At 39.2% G+C, this 16223-nt stretch overlaps 1 protein-coding gene across 2 annotated transcripts; it reads right to left on the bottom strand.

Annotated features, from left to right (window-relative positions):
* Positions 1–493: 493 nt before the first annotated feature.
* inpp5ka (inositol polyphosphate-5-phosphatase Ka) lies at positions 494–15102 on the bottom strand. 2 transcript variants are annotated; one of them, XM_030066760.1, is made up of 14 exons: positions 15004–15102; positions 14039–14132; positions 11929–12033; positions 11713–11821; positions 11074–11190; positions 10489–10664; positions 9550–9661; positions 9231–9340; positions 9018–9044; positions 5686–5920; positions 5156–5293; positions 4986–5069; positions 4058–4162; positions 494–3886 (listed from the first exon to the last, which is right to left on the bottom strand). In XM_030066760.1, the coding sequence occupies exons 2-14, from the start codon at positions 14119–14121 to the stop codon at positions 3806–3808; spliced, it is 1482 nt and encodes a 493-aa protein (XP_029922620.1). In that variant the 5' UTR covers positions 14122–14132; positions 15004–15102; the 3' UTR covers positions 494–3805. The 2 variants fall into 2 exon arrangements, with proteins under 2 accessions (XP_029922620.1, XP_029922621.1); XM_030066761.1 differs by lacking the exon at positions 9018–9044.
* Positions 15103–16223: the final 1121 nt, after the last annotated feature.

Raw genomic sequence — 16223 nt, 5'->3', positions numbered from 1 at the left:
GTCCACCTGTACAAACCAATACAATACAACTCTTCTGCCATAAAGTTTCCTTTTCTGCTGCCTATAATGCTCAGGTTTTCTTTTTGTCACAGTAACAGCGGTGTTAATTCCCTTCTGTGTTTGGCATTGACCTCATAGTTAGTGCTGCTGTTGGACTGGACTGCATTTTATTGAGGCGTTTCCACTATTTTGTTCCCCCTCATTGAATATGAATAGGGAGGACAAAAAATTAGAAACACCTCTCAATATAATGTAGTCCAATACAAAACCTCTGCAAACTAAACCTCAAGAATACACATAGAATTAAATTGACACATTCTCCACAATGTCAACAAAAACGGAACATTATAAACTTTGTTAAAAGGTAGAATTTATGGCAGAGCTGTCGCACTGAGCTGCATTAGACTGGACAGGTGGAGCTGATAAAGTGGACACTGAGCGTCAATTACAGAAGGACAGACAAAGACAGACAACAGAAGGAAAGACAAAGACCAAAAGTGAGAATTATTTAATATTTGTTTATGCAAAGCTATAAATTTGTTGTGGTTTTGTTACAGTACATTGCAGCACTTCATATCCACTGCTACTTGATGAAATAAAATCACCCTTAACAGAATATATAAACTGACTTTAAGCAAACTACATAATATTAACATACTTGAGCGACTCCAGCAAGTCAATAACAATGACATTCGAACCGGCCTTCACACGGCTGAAGGCTGAAACTGAAGAGAAACAACTGAAATCAAGCCGACCCCACTGAGGAGGCGCTAAGCATCATGTCTTCTTATGATAATAATCCGATGAATACTGGTGATACACATTGCATCAGAACTGAGCAGCAAAGTAGATAAAATGTAAAGCCACAGTCATTTGAAAGGCACTTACTGAATCCAGCTTCTTTCCTAAAAAATACATGTCTATATTTTCCCAACAGAGACTGATAACATGACAAATAACCATCATATAACCAACACTTAAGTCAAATCTATAAATACTTAATTTATATCCAATGACAACAATAAAACAGTGCAATATTTATTTACCTCTCTATTTTGCTGTGAAACGATTAGTGATAAAATGGAATGACTGATGTTAAAAAAGAGCACAATGCTGTTGCTTTGAATGAAACTGCAAGCTGTTAATCTGCACTGTAAAAAAGTACAAATTAGTAAGATTTTCAAGTCCATGAGGAAAAACTGAAGTTAATGTGAACAACTGAAAAATCTTCTCTTAAATGTCCTTTAGAGCCCATTTACAGTACAATTTACCGTTACAAAATTCAATTTAAATATGCTTAAGTAAGAGCGAGACTGGATTTAATATTTCCTTACAGTACATAATGTCCTCAAGATTTCAGCCCAAAGACATACGGATTAATGGTAAACATCTGGGGATAAAATCAGCTGTTACAAAAGACTACCACTGTAAACATGAAAAACACAAAAACACTGGTTTAAAAGACTTCAAATATTTTTTTCAGGAAAGGAGCTTATACCATTTCAGGTGGTGTTTAACTATGTCAGCATAGCTATATAACACAAAATAAAAAGAGTTGCATAAAGCACAAGCCAGTTAAAGAAGCCATTTGGTTAACAAAGAAGTGCGTGCCCAGTGTATTTTGATTTATTCATTCATTTTTAATGTGAACTCACAAAAATAAGTTTTGAACCATATAGATCCAGATTCTATAAACATCCTTCAGTAACGTGACTCATTGGGTTTGGTTTTCTTGACAGTACACAGATAAGCCTAGTTGGTGCAAGACTGAAAAATCTGTATTTTAATCCATATTGAGTGTAATGATTTGTAAAGGATAGGGTGGATCATATCATCTATTGTTTTAAAAAGGAATAGTTCACCTTAAAATGAAGTTCAACCATTTTCTACTGCCATCGCCTCGCTATCAGTCAAAACTCAATTGAAATTAGTTGGAAAATCAAATAGAGAGTTAGCTCTCACAATTGGATCTCAGCCCGCTCTCAAACTACTAAAGTTTATAGGTTTGTCTTTTCACAGCTCCCAAAGAAAGCAAAATGGTCACTAAATTTCTCCACAGACTCTTTACTCTTTTTTGGAATAATCCAAGGGTCAACAGCAGGAACTTTCCCCATGGATGAGCAACATTTTGACGAATGTCTGCAGTTTGACCACAGGGGCCAGGGTCAAAACATAGCTTCAGGTATTTTTTGTGTTTAGGGAAAAACACTAAAAAGTGTCAGTAATCTGTCAACAATGGGATTAAAATTGGTTAGGAAAATCCAGTACCGCAATGGGCTGAAGGATCCTTTCAGTTCCTTGAAAAGTCACCCTGGTAATATGTCACTGGGTACAACCAGAGCACTGGCAGGGTGAAGATACAGCACTTTGAGGGAAGGCAGAGATGGAGAGTGAAGAGGCTAAAACTGTGTGTGTTCGGCCGTCCAATGAACTACAATGGGAACTGCAACTGATACCCATGCCAGCAGATAGCTTCATTTTCATTTTGGGTGAGTTACTCCTAAAATAGCACCTCTCAGGTTTTCATGCTCTGACCATGCCTCCATTTACAGACTCATGGTTTGCAGCTGATTAAAATCAGGTGCCAAGCCATTCCAGTTTTAATCAGCATCTTATTGATAAAATTATTTTAGCATTTTAAAGAATGAGTGTTCAAATGTTCTGGGTTAATTTATACATTTTACACAGCAGAGACAGTTTAGCTTGCTTGTCTTTTGACCTGTATGAATTACTCCACCCAGTTACAACTCTTCATTGGCTCAGTTTGTCTCCAATTGCCAAATAACAAATAAAACATCTGTGAACAAATTCTCATGGCGACCCAGGTAAAGTGTCTAAAGAATAAAATCTGATTGTTTCCACTTTGGCTATAAGCATTATAAAAATAAAAATACAGTTTCTTCAGAAACTGTATTTTTACATGCATTTATAGCTGTAACATGTTTAGGGTGACATTTTAGGGGGCTTATTTCAACACACTTATTTCAACCAAATGTGGCTAAAATAAAGGTATTCCGAATTTCAGTAAAATGCTTGCACTCTCACGCCAAACAAAAAAGCAGCTGTGAGGTGAGTGTCATAATTTGGTCGTTTTCACCTTGCCAAATGAACAAAACTGAGAGCTAGAATTCGAAGGTTTCACTCAACCACACTAAACAAGGTTGGCGGGACAGCAATCGGAGCATGAAAACCTGGAATTTTGTTAAAACAGTTTTGATTTTTTTTTTTTTTTCCTGTGAGGAAAGCTTCCTTCACTCAAGTCACATATTTCTCCCTGATCGCACAAACTTTCATACCAGTACACATCCTACATACCTAATCTTTATCAGAGTCTATCCCAATGTTTTCCCTCTGTACACCTCAGTATCCGAGCCCATCTCAATCTACCCGTTCTCCCCTCTGGTTGAAGGATTTTGAACTCACTAAAACAAAATTATAAATAGTGTCTGAGTAAGATGTTATCTGATTTGATTTCAACCTGACTTTAAACTATGCTTGATCTGTGTACAGAGAACCTGTGGACCCGAGAGTTCACTCTTTAAACAGAAGTGCACGGGCCCTGTAAGTCTGAGTAGCCCATAGCTGCACCAGTTGCATTGGAGCTGTCAGGTCAGAGGAGGTCAGTGGGGATCTGTAACAGCATAAACACACAGCATTTCCTAATCTGCTCCTTTAGTGGCTGCCACTGGCAGGTTAGGAAACATCACAACCACAGTTACTACAAGCCTTGTGGTCCGGGAGATGCGGGCCCAAGTGGATCCACCTCTATATCTCAACACATCTAGGACTTCTGATCCTGAGGGTCTTAAGTGGCTGTGGTCTTGTCAAGTCCATTGATTTTTGCAGGCACCAACCCCTCCTCAATAGCTACCTTGGACTCGTGGACCTAAAACACAGGCTTGTGGATTAATTCTTTTATTTTGGCAGTACTGTTGCGCTTAACACAGGGATTTGTTTAACTGAAAAGTAAAATCTGTAATAACATAATCATAATATCTGATACTACATGAGAGAAGAAAGGTTTTGGTGGCTAAACTATTCTGTCTTTCATACTCACCTTGAATGGTTCACTGATTCCAATAATGCACTCCAGTGTACTACTGTAGTAACACAGCACGCATTCTCCTCCCAGCACAGGGATCTCCTCCTTACTGACATATACCTACAGGAAAAGAAAAATACAATATTATCAATTCATTTTGTTTTGGGTTGTAGCTATCAAGATGAGGCTTGCACCCAAAGAGCAAGAAAATCATTACAAGGAAAATAGTAAGAGGTGAAACCTGACATGCAGCAGACCAGTTCAAAAACAGTATGAATACCAGCATTGGTGTTTTACTATAAACTGACTGTGTTCTCCATCTGTTCCTCGGAAAAGACATAGAGCCTGCACACCAGTACTCCATATTAGACCTTTATTATTAAAATAACGTTTCAATCAGCGTGTGATCTTTATCAAGTCCATCTGTTCCTCAACCTCAACCTCTACCTATGGTGGCTTTACAGTAGCTGGTTACCTCATCCTCAGGCTAGATGCTGACAGCTCATCTAGATGATCTAGTGACAAGTGATGCGGTGAGAACTTGACCAAAACAGGGGGAGGAGGGCAGGACTAATAATATGCTTTCTGCCCCAAAGCCAAAAACTTGCATATTGCACCATTATTCTTCATGATAATTGTGGTGCCAATTTTTTTTCAGCACTAGTCAGGATATGTATTATGGCTTCTGCATGGCTGGCCGCTGATGCATGATGTAACCCCAAAGTTCCACAGCACTGTTTTTTTTTTTTTTTTGTTTTGTTTTTGCAATGGCAAACAAGGAAATGAGGCACTGCTGATGCTCAACAAAATCAAATGTTGACTCTTCAGCCAAAGAAAATTAAAAAGTGTCCAGCAACTGATTTGTGGAGTTGCACACAGCAGGGACATGTAGTGAGGCTTATCAGGCTTAGCCACCTAAGGGCATGGGCACACGAGCTGTTACCTGTATGAGTTCATCATTGAGGGAAACTTCGTCATCTTTGACCCAGGTGTATGTAATGTAGTCTGACATGCTGGTGAAGCCAACCTGAAATGTATTCATACATTCAAGACTCCGACCGCTGAAATGTCATATTCAAATTGCCATTATTATCCAGCTGTTGTTCATCCAACCTTATAGAGTCCAATCCAGTCCCAAGTACTGGAGGGGAAGGGCTGCAATGGGCTGTACAGAACCATGGCGTCAATGTCAGCACTCCAATCGCCCTCCGGCTGCAGGCGCACCAGAGGACTTGTGTACATCTTCCTAAGCTGGAGGGAGGGGAGTAGGATAGTTATAAAGGATAAACCAAGCAGGATTTGACTGATGTGTGTTTTTTGAAGATCAACATGGAGTGAAATTTTGAATCTAAGCTGCTAACAGCAAAGATTTTAGGTTATCACCCTTGGGGAAACACAGGATACAGATCAGTTCAACGATCAATATAAAACCAAATAAGGGGTATTATATTGGAAGTGGATGACAAGGACTGGCTGATACCCTATTTTTAATAAAAAGCCAATATCAACCCATCTAATCCTAAAACCATGGCTGTAAAAACAGAATAAAGAGCAAAAGCAAAAGATTGAATGGTGAATTATATTCTCAACATTCAAGAGAACACAGCGATTATTACACAAGGGACCGCGCTCTAGTATCTTACCTCCAAGGTGAAGGTGCCTACAACAGGCTTGTGGTCACTGATGCTGTACTCCATGTTGCTGGTGTACATGTCCTGGCAGATCTTCAAAGGATACTCTTCATCCTCTTCCTGCTGCTTAGCATTCTTCTCAGCTAACTCAGGGTCCTCGTCTTCATCATCTTCTTTACGGGGAGAGGTCCTGGGCCTCATCCGCCACAAGATCCTGTCCGTCCAGGCCGGCTTACGCTTCTTACCGCTGAACAGATGGTCGGAGATGGTGGAGGAACAGAGAGCAGGAAGAGGAGGATTTAGCTAGGGGAAGAACATTTACTCTGCTTGGAGGCTAATAAGAGGTATATGACTGGGAGTGGATGACAATGAGAAGATGAGACAGTAAAATAAGGAGTCTAACCACAGATCTAATCATTGTCAAGACCTGCAGTACTATTGAAATAACATGCATAAACAAAGACAACAGTTTGGAGAAACAACACTGTACTGTAGTATACCACGAGAGAGACAGGGGTGGAGAAACAAAGGGAATGCTACAGTATAGATAGCATAATGTTGGGAATAATGAATATTTTTGCCTGACTCTCATATGCTTTCTCTCCCTAATTCCATCAACCTATCCCTCATGGTTGGCCACACCTCCTCTTTCATGCCATTTTGATTTGCACTTCTCTCATCCCATTAGTCCAACACCTGTTAAATTCCTTTCTCTGTTGCCATCACAGCTCATGCACCAGATGGTTTTTCATTTAAGCTTTATTAAGGCTACGTAGGGGTCTGTACAAGTGTTAGACCTTCAGGTTTGAAGTTCAAGAGGAATTTTTGGATTAACAAATATGGAATTTTGTGAAGCTATCCAAAATGTATATCTATTTGACCATATTTTAACCTTCAACTTTTAGAAAGATTCAATGTATCTTCACAGATCCTATTCTTCTAAGGATGCAGAATTTTCTGAAAGAACATTTAAACAATAAGTGGCTAATAAAACTCTCACAGAATGCCATTTATGTGGGCTGGCACATTGGTGTTCAACATGAAATTTGGCCCTACAAATTCATGTTTTTTTGCCCCACAGTTGCTTTCTGCAGCTGAGAAATATTGCCATGGTCAGATCAGGACAAAAGTTCTTAACAACATCCAAAAGCACACTGCATATTATTGATGGTCAAAATTCTGCTGATCACATACAAAACTCAACATAATAGTCTAGCCCCAGAGTGCCTTTCTGAATTACTGAGTGCTGATAACCCTGCCAGATCCCTTAGGTCCTCAAAGCAAGAGCAGATGCTGATGACTCTATAGGTGAGGTTACATCTAAAAGGTGATTATGCCTTCTCTCTGGCCTCTAAATGGATGTAAATGAAAATGTGAGTTGAATGTGTGTGTTATATTGCTAATGTGTTTCGGTATCTACTTTTTTACTGCTATTTATGATTCTATTTATTATATTTTATGCGAGTCGGAGGACTGTCAAACTGAATTGCCCATCTTGGGATAAATAAAGTTTTTTCTGATTCTGATCTGATTCTGATTCTATGCGGTGGAACAGCATCCCAAAAGAATTATGTATCTTCAAATGACATTGTAAGACTCACTTTCATTTATTGTTTTGTTTTCAAATTATATTTAATATTATTTGGTGTTTTTAGGTTATCTGATTCTTTCCTACTAGACTTTAAATATGCAAGTTTATTTAGCTTTATAATAATGAAGGTAATAATAATTTCATTTGTAGAGGGCTTTTCCCACTACTGTCTCTTTAATTTCCGTCTCTTCACCATCCCTCACAGTGTCTTCTGTAGTTTTAATCCATTCCCCTAAAAAAAAAAATCTATATCTTTGCCTGACCCCATTCATTTTTCAAATTGAACACTATCATAGAAACCTACAAATACCTTGATTCACATCTCAGCTATCAAAATCACATTCATAATTTAACAAAGAAGCTCTGCACGAACCTGTAGGTTTATAATAACAAGATCAGACCATATCTCACCCGTACCGTCTCAGAAACATATCTACATGCAGTCAATCTTTCAACAATATCTTACTGTCTCCCACTTTGGTCCCTCACCACAAAGAAAATCATTTAACCGCTAAACCTTTTTCACAGCAGCCATTTAGACATGAAACAGGAGGGTAAACACAGGTGTTACTGATGACATTAAATAAGGTTGTGTTCGTAGCCAGGGTCCTGGTGTTTTGCTGGCCGGCTCACTGGAAAGGCTCTCTTAAATGGAGCAGAACCTTAATTAATATCATTAGTAACAGCTGGGTTCACCTCACTGTTTCATGTCAAAATAGGTGCTGTGAAAAAGGTTGAAAATAAGACTATACATTGTTGTTTTTTTAATTTTGTATTGTCACATGACATTGTCTTTAATGTGCTGCAGAAGAGGAACCTGCTACAAAACAGTTTTTAATCTGAGTCAGGCCATATTTAAACTGTAATATCTGTAATGTTACTTTTAATTCTTTTCCTCTATGATAAAAATGAAAAAAAAAAATCTCTCTTTTATCTGATTCTCTTATTTGGTTTCCACTACTCATCTCCCATAGATCAACTTATTTTCCCATAGATAACTTTATTTTAGAAAGGTTTTATGTGCAGTAAATAAAGACAATATGAAGAAAAATGTGCAAAAAATTCAAAGGAAATTTTGCACATTTTTATATATTGTTAGCTGTTATCAGTGACGAATCTCCATAATGTCAAAGGTGGTAACCACTGACTGGGTGGTCTCCAATTATAATCCAGAACCAACTAACACATACAGTGAATCAACCACTCTCATAGATCCTGTATTGCCAAAGCTTCTATTTATGACCATGCATGTTAGCTGTTATGTAGCAGCTGCTCCACCACTAGCTTATGTAATCAAGATATCCACGTAGAGGGATGAGATTACATAGGTTACATGATGGTTAATATGGACAACTGATACTTTGCTGATTGACAGCAACAGTATCTGCCCTCAAAACAGAATCAAAAGCCTGTTTCGTTCTGTGGGCCCGGACAGTGTTTTAGAGGAAAAACAAACATTTCAACCTTTTCATTGCAGAGACAATCTGACAATTGTCTTGCAAAGACTGTTAGTACCAGCTTTTTTATGTGCAGTATGCTGGAGATAGAGACAACTCTGTTTCATTGGGCATGTGAATGCTTATGGTTTAGAGTATAAGTTGATATACTGCGTACAAAAGCGGATACTAATTTTACCATTTTATTAACAGTAGTGTGTATGGCCACAGCGTGGTGGAGTTAGGCGAATTAAAAAAGGGGATGACGTGTCACATATTAAGGGAGATGTGGAGACAGAATGTGTTTGAACTCTTACTTAAAGGCCAACCATGTCCTGTAGGGCCTGTGAAGTTGAAAAGATGCATAGATTCAATATCTAAAAATAAATAAAAGTATTAGGAAATAGAGTTTGGACAGAGTGACTGAAAGATATGATTATGAATAATATAGGAAGACAGAGACTGATGGTGTCGTATTTGTCCGTGTGTAAGTGTGACTGTTGTACTGCTTGTTACCTGACAATAGTTACCTGCTGTCATAAGTATCAGAGTTTAAGTCAAACTTGTATGTGGGCTGAAAGTCCAGAGCTCCCTCCTCAAACTCCTGGAGCAGCGGCTCTTTCTTCTTCATCATGGTCAACTGAGAATCATAACACACATATTCGGTTACCTCAATAACAAAACACACTTCACACTGATGAACTGAAGCGACTAGTTTTATCGTGTTTACAATATGCACAAATCTGTGTTGTACTGGCAGTCAGGACTTGCATTCGAACAGGAATTGGAGGTGTTAACGTGTCTTTTGAAGGCTCTGTGATACAGTATGGAGGTCTTTAAAAGTCATACCTGGTCTTTGCTCCAGAGCAGGTTGTAGGTGGTGTTGTTGATGCAGGAGCGCACAAAGTGCATGCCGTGGTCCTCGATGCGGAAATTGAGATCCCCAAACCAGAAGATGAGCCTGGGCCAAGACAGGGACGGGGGGAGGAAGAGGAAAAAGGAGAAAGGGAGAGAGAGATGGAAAAGTTGATGGATAAACAAAAAAATGTGTGGAGGAATGTGAATAAATATCAGCTCACAAGGATAAAGCCTTGATGTTATGTGCTGAAATTGAACAGTCCAGCAAGGCATGGATGACTGAACTTCCTGTGTTGTAGAAAGAAGACATTAAGATGAAACTAATGATTCATCTGAGAACATTTGGTCATTTCAGCAGCAAATATTGACAGAAAACAGAAAAGAATAAAATAGGATAGGATAAACACAAACAGAAGAAATGAGAGGCATTAAGCTGCACAAGTGGGAATTATACATACACACATGCATATGCACATGCATATCAACATGTTAAGAAAATTTTAGGAACAAATGAATGGAAGCTATGGAAAAATAGAAATTACAGCATTACTGGGCTTTGCAAAAAAGCAGCAGTAAAACATTCAAATGACTAGAAAATGAGTATACAAATATGTAGGTATTTAAAAAGTAAAAGTGTGGGGGAAAAGTGAAATATATGCAATATATAACAAATTAGAAGTATTTGAGAACATGAAGAAAACATGAATTTACAGCTCATATACATTTAAGTAGGGGAAAACAGACAACTGACACTGTGCAGAAGTAGCAAACATCCAGTGCTAGTTGCTCAGTGACGGCTTGTAAATAGAAATAATGTTGATCCAGCTATGAATTTCCTTCAACTGATGAGCTCTGGTTCCCAGAAGTGTGATAACAGGAAACATTCAAGACCCTCACTGGGAAAATATTGTATTCAGTGTATCTGCTGACCTGTGGTCAAGGATTCCTGGAGCCTTTCTAGAGTCGAAGGTCTGCATGTCCAGGATGTACTCAAACTCATCGACTCGCTCTGTGGCATACTTCATGTGAGCTGCCAGGTGACAGTTGAGGAAACAGAGCATGTGGCCATAGAAAGACAGACGAATAGACACGCCACCTTTATTACCCTGACAGAGAGAAAGAGGGAGGGAAGAGGAGAGAAACAGGAATAGCAAGTTGTTTAACTATTCTGCATTATACAATAAGTTTATTCATACTTTTTCAGCACTGCAATGACAATGTGTTTTCACAGCTGATACAGATTTGAGCTCTGAAACATTTAAGAGTAACTAAAAAACAAACTTAAATCTGTAAATGCCTAATATTTAATGGATAAGGCAGACAACCGCTCAAATTGTCACCTGCTACTGGCTGATCTTTGGTGCCAGATGATGTCACCTGCTGTACACCTGATGTAGGTGACATCAACAATCAGTTCTCAGTAAGGTCAATTTGGGATAACAAGAGAATGCTGTTCGACACATACCATTCAACCTCTATTCAAATGTGTGTTTGGGCCTGCCCTGTGGTTCTCACCCAGTAATGGAAAATGCCTGTGCGTGTGTATGTGGCCTGGATGTCTCTGATGAAGGGGACATGGTCCACTTTGGAGAAGAAGAGCAGCAACAAACCCTGCATTCTGATGGATGACACCTGAAGAGAACAAACACATACTCACTGTACATGCTATGCAACTCCTTCATGTGGACACTTTGTGCATTGCTTTACCACCTCAAAACCCATATTCAACCTTAAACCATACATAATACATAAAAACACATAAAATAAACATGGTATTATGGTACTTTGGATCAATGTGCTCTTGATAATCCATATGACATGATTTTTGGTGAACTGACAAATCACAACTAAGAAGAGGTGTGGTTTTAGGGTATATACGCAGCTGATAGACTAGGTGCGATTTCAGTGGAATGAAAATGCAACTTCTCTGATCATAAAAGTCAGTATGGAGCACACTAGCTGTGTTGTGGGAGTTTCTGATATGTGTTTGAAAGTTGGACGTTAACCACTGTTTGCTATTGCCTCAAATGACCCACTTTCATCAGCAGCACAAAATGTGATTAAGGCAGCACTATTTCTACCACAAAAAGAAAGAAAGTTGAAGAGTGTGAATCTTTTCTAACTCATGCTGAAGAAGTAGAGGTTGCTTTGTACCTTGATGTATCCCAGCGGTGCTAACGTGGACATGAACAGATGACTCCACGGGTCATCAAACGCCATGTCTGACATGAACCTCAGTGGGCCGGAGTACACCTCCTGGAGGCTGACACACACACACTTTGATTTTTAATGCTCAAGTCAATCCACAAAGTACCCACTTGTATAAATAAATTAGTTACTTCACCAATAAACCCAGTTTGCTCCACCTACCCGATGACATAGAGGTCCGGGCTCTTGGGGGAGTTCAGATGGAGAAGAGAGGTGACATCCTCAGGAGGATCGGCTGTAGCTACATTCCATGTGACCATGTGTAGCCTGCAGACAAGGGGGCAAAAAGGAGGAAAACACAGTGTACTGTCATTCACACATCAGACTGTATAAAAAGATGAACTTCTGGCGCCATGTTCAGATACTAAACAAGCAATTAAGTGTAAAAATACAGCTCAAAAGTTAATAATATTAAGTGGAAAAACATTCAGTGGCATCTCTCTACTTGGAGGAATTTTCCCACAATACTTGATGCTTTAGAAACAATGAGCTTCATTTAGTGTGGCAACGGCGAAAGACTAGGATCTAGAGCTGTTACACAGTGTAAGCACTGTGCTATTACCACAAACTAATCAGGCTACTATTAACACCCATAAAGAGACCAGTCATCATTTTACTATGACTCAAAACACCCATAAATGCTGTATTAGCTGCGCTCAGCCATGACAGAAACATGAATGATGGACATTGAAAAAGGCTGTTTTCCTGAAAGTCTCAATCAGAATCAGCAGCATCTTTGATTAGCTGGTTCATTCAGCCCACAAGAGAAAAATCATGACTGCATCTTGAGGACAAGGGCAAAAGAGTGCAAAGAACAGACATGAATAAGAAGATTGTTCCTGCAGAAGCAAGAGGTCTATCTCTCCACCTGAAAAAACACAGTAGTAGAAAAGGGAAGAGGCTACACTGCATGATTCTCCACCTGAAACTGTCCCTCTTAGGCTTGTTGGCCTTCTTGCCACAGATGATGAAGGCATTGTCCAAAGTCTTGGAGACTTTTTCATGCAGCCTGTCCTTGGGGTCTAAGTCATCCACGCAGGTTATCAACTGGTTGAGCCGCTGGCGCAGCACCTGCTTGTTGCCCGTTGACTGGGAGGTATCGCTGGCGAGGCTGTCGGAGCGGACGCGCCCCATGGTGCCAAACAGCCGGCGGATTTCATCCATTTTGGCTCAAAGAGTGATGGCTGCTCTGGACAGCTTTAGCCGGAATGTCAAGTGAGCAAAGTCAAATGACCACACTGGCACTGGGAGCTTAAAACACTTCTCTTCCTGGTAGTCCAAGAGTTGCAGTGCAAAATTATGAGAGCCAAATGTTTTTGCTAAAAGATCCAAGATCATCAGCAGAGTGAATAACTTTCTATGCAGAAAATCTGGCGTCCAGAAGTACCACAATAAAATAAAAAATACCCCGAATTTGACAATATCAAGATAGTTTGGATGGAGAGAAATGTACAGAAAAGAGCCGCAATCCAAAGTAACGCTGGCTTCCATAGAATCAAAACCACTGAGTGAAATGAGGAAAGTACCAGCAGAGGGATTTTGCGGCTCTGGCGCGGGACTGATTAGGCACGATTAGGAAATTGCTTAATTTGTCTACAAGAAACTCTTCTTTGTGTAGTAAATGTCACTGTAATCACATTGTATAATGCACAGCCTCAGGCTTATTAAAAAATTGGTTAACACGTTGACACGCATAAAAATAAAAATGCCGGAGCCCGCAGCCCTTGCACAAGTGCACACTCGCACACACACACACACACACACACACTTACACACATACACAGAATGCACATTCACACATCACCACGCACAGGATTTCACTTTCCCGAGACTCTTTTTTCCTTCTAATCCGTATTAGTGTGCTGTTGGGCAACCTAATCCACCAGTCTGAATCCTACCAGATTTCTACCCCGGCAGACACTGCGCTGTGTTTACTCTCTGAGGCCATTCAAACCTACAGGGACAAGTGATTATGCTTTCAGAAAAGCCTTGTGGTTACATTAGGTAACGGCTGTTCAGTGGAACATAACTTATGCATTAGACCATAAAGAATCTTTAGAACTCAAAGCTTTTCGTTGTAGAAATTATTGTATAGAGAGAGAGCAAACGACAAAATCCACCCAGAAATCTGGCTTGCTTAATCTTAATGCTGATTGGCTTATGGGCGAAGGTTCACACCAGATACAGCATAAAAGCTATGACATTATTCAGACAACCCACATTCACCAGAATACAGCCCGGTGAATTTGTGGTGACGGATGTAGAGACCAACCTGAAGCTTTCTGTCTCATCGTTTCCCTCCTTCACACTGGTATCAGACTTCTGGGCGTCCGACTGCTCCTCATTCTCTTCCATTATGTCCCCACCTGGACAGCACCGAGGCAAACAGGTGATGCACAGTGTCAGCACGCATACAACTGAGCAAACAACACTAATCTTAATCCTCCTACTATCTTTAGGGTATTTAGGTATTTTTTGCATCTTATTTAATAACCTTCCCTAATTTAATGGGGACAAGTGGATAAACATGTTTCAATGTCCTGTACACTTTTAGCTATTTTGGATGACACTGAGGAACTACAACATGCCGTTTATAATCTTCAAAAAACTTCTCTGTGCTTTAGGGCCCTCACCAAACATAACCACACCTGTATCAGTGTGTAAACCAGTCCAGTTCAGTTCGTTTGGGGAAAAATATGATTCCCACAACAACTTTGATGTAAACGAGGGTCTAAGTGGGGCAGGTTATGATTTATTTAAAGGGGTACTTAGATAGTCAACAAACAAAAATAAAGTAACTGACATAAATTTGGGTGACAATTTTTATTATAATCATTTTCTGGAGTTTTAAATTACCGCGATCAAACTAACCCCAACTGATAAATGATGTTGGTAAATGTGAAAGTAACAGGAGGCATAATTTTGAGGAGCTAACCCAGCTAACGATAATCTCTTCGGTCAGCACTGTAGAGATGGAAATAAATGTGGAAAAAAATCCAACAGTTTCATGTCTTGGCATGTTCATGTTTAACACACAGCGGCCTTGGCTTCATACAGCAAACCACACATCGCCGGAGATGTTGTGTTGTCGCCCGTTAGTTGCTAACTTTAGCTGACGGCAAGTTAGCTAACGTAATCCAAGCGTCTCCACATCAACAACACAGGTGATTTAGCACTAACTAACGACGCTACGTGTTAAACTAATTAACTAAGTGAGTACTCTGTGTTGTATTTTACCTGATAATGCGTCACAGGTAAGTGTCGTGGTTGTCTTGCATGAAGGTTGACAGTGAACTGGTGGCTGATGTTCATGGGTTTTACTGCTCACTCGGCTTGTCAACACAACATTTAGCAACAACACCGGAAGACAGTCGACTTTACCTAAAAATAAAAGCCTCTATTCTATCATGTTTTTAAAAAAGAAGAAACCCTGTTTAGGATTTGGTCATGATTATGTGACAGGACTGTTTTATTTTCGTTTTCTACTTCTACTTATTCTGAATCCTTATTTATGGTGTTTTGTTGTCACATTGATACTGTGTGCTAAACCATTAAGGGTTTTAATACAGGAAACTGAAAAGTGGAAAATTTATTTGTTTATACAGCGGGTAACTTGACGACCCAAACTGTCACTTCCTCAATTGGACTGTCAAAATAAAATGTCCCCCCATTTCTCACACCACACAAGTAGCTCTCCCACCCAAACAAACAAACAAACAAAAAAACATTACTAATTTCTCTATCACCAAATAATTTTACAAAACTGTAAATCTGAAAAGTTCTACCCACATCTCTTGCTGGCTCAACTCTCTCAAAGAATAAATTTCAGTAGAAAGAATAACTGCTCACAAAAATAATAATAAATCAGTCTTTAATGAAATTTCGCACTCATTTCAAACTACAACAGGATGCATTTGACCAGTGCCACATGCATGAATGATAACATCCTGTTAATTTAACAATACAGGCATATTTACATATTTCTGTATTTACTTACTGGATTATTGTTTTATATCAGAATTTTTTTTCTTTCTCTCTCCTTGTTCTCCCATACAGACACAAAACATTGGGACTGGTGGTGGCAGTGGAGGTGGTAAGAGGGGAAACATGTATAATGAGTAACACCAACATCAACCAGCTGTACACACTGTTGTAAGTGGGACTCCCAAGGAATAAAACGTTTTGTTTTTTGCTTGTTTGTGAATGTGTGTACCTTCATATTTACCTTTATTGTATTATTATTGTCTTATTTAAATGTTATTGTTATTATCATTATTATCAGCAGTGGTAGGCTAGAAGTAGAGGCAGTAGTAGTATAAATATTAGTATTAGTATTAAAATTAACATTAGTGTTCATGGTGGGTGTGGTTGAATTTGAAGAAATGCAAAATGTCTGGCATGTTTTCACTAAAAACAAACAGTGAAAATTGATAAATAGACTACAGTAGACTATACAA

The sequence above is a fragment of the Myripristis murdjan genome, chromosome 13 (assembly GCF_902150065.1).
Source record: "Myripristis murdjan chromosome 13, fMyrMur1.1, whole genome shotgun sequence".
Taxonomy (NCBI): domain Eukaryota; kingdom Metazoa; phylum Chordata; class Actinopteri; order Holocentriformes; family Holocentridae; genus Myripristis; species Myripristis murdjan.
The sequence above is the reverse complement of the archived record's forward strand: the minus strand, read 5'-3'. Positions and strand labels throughout refer to the sequence as shown.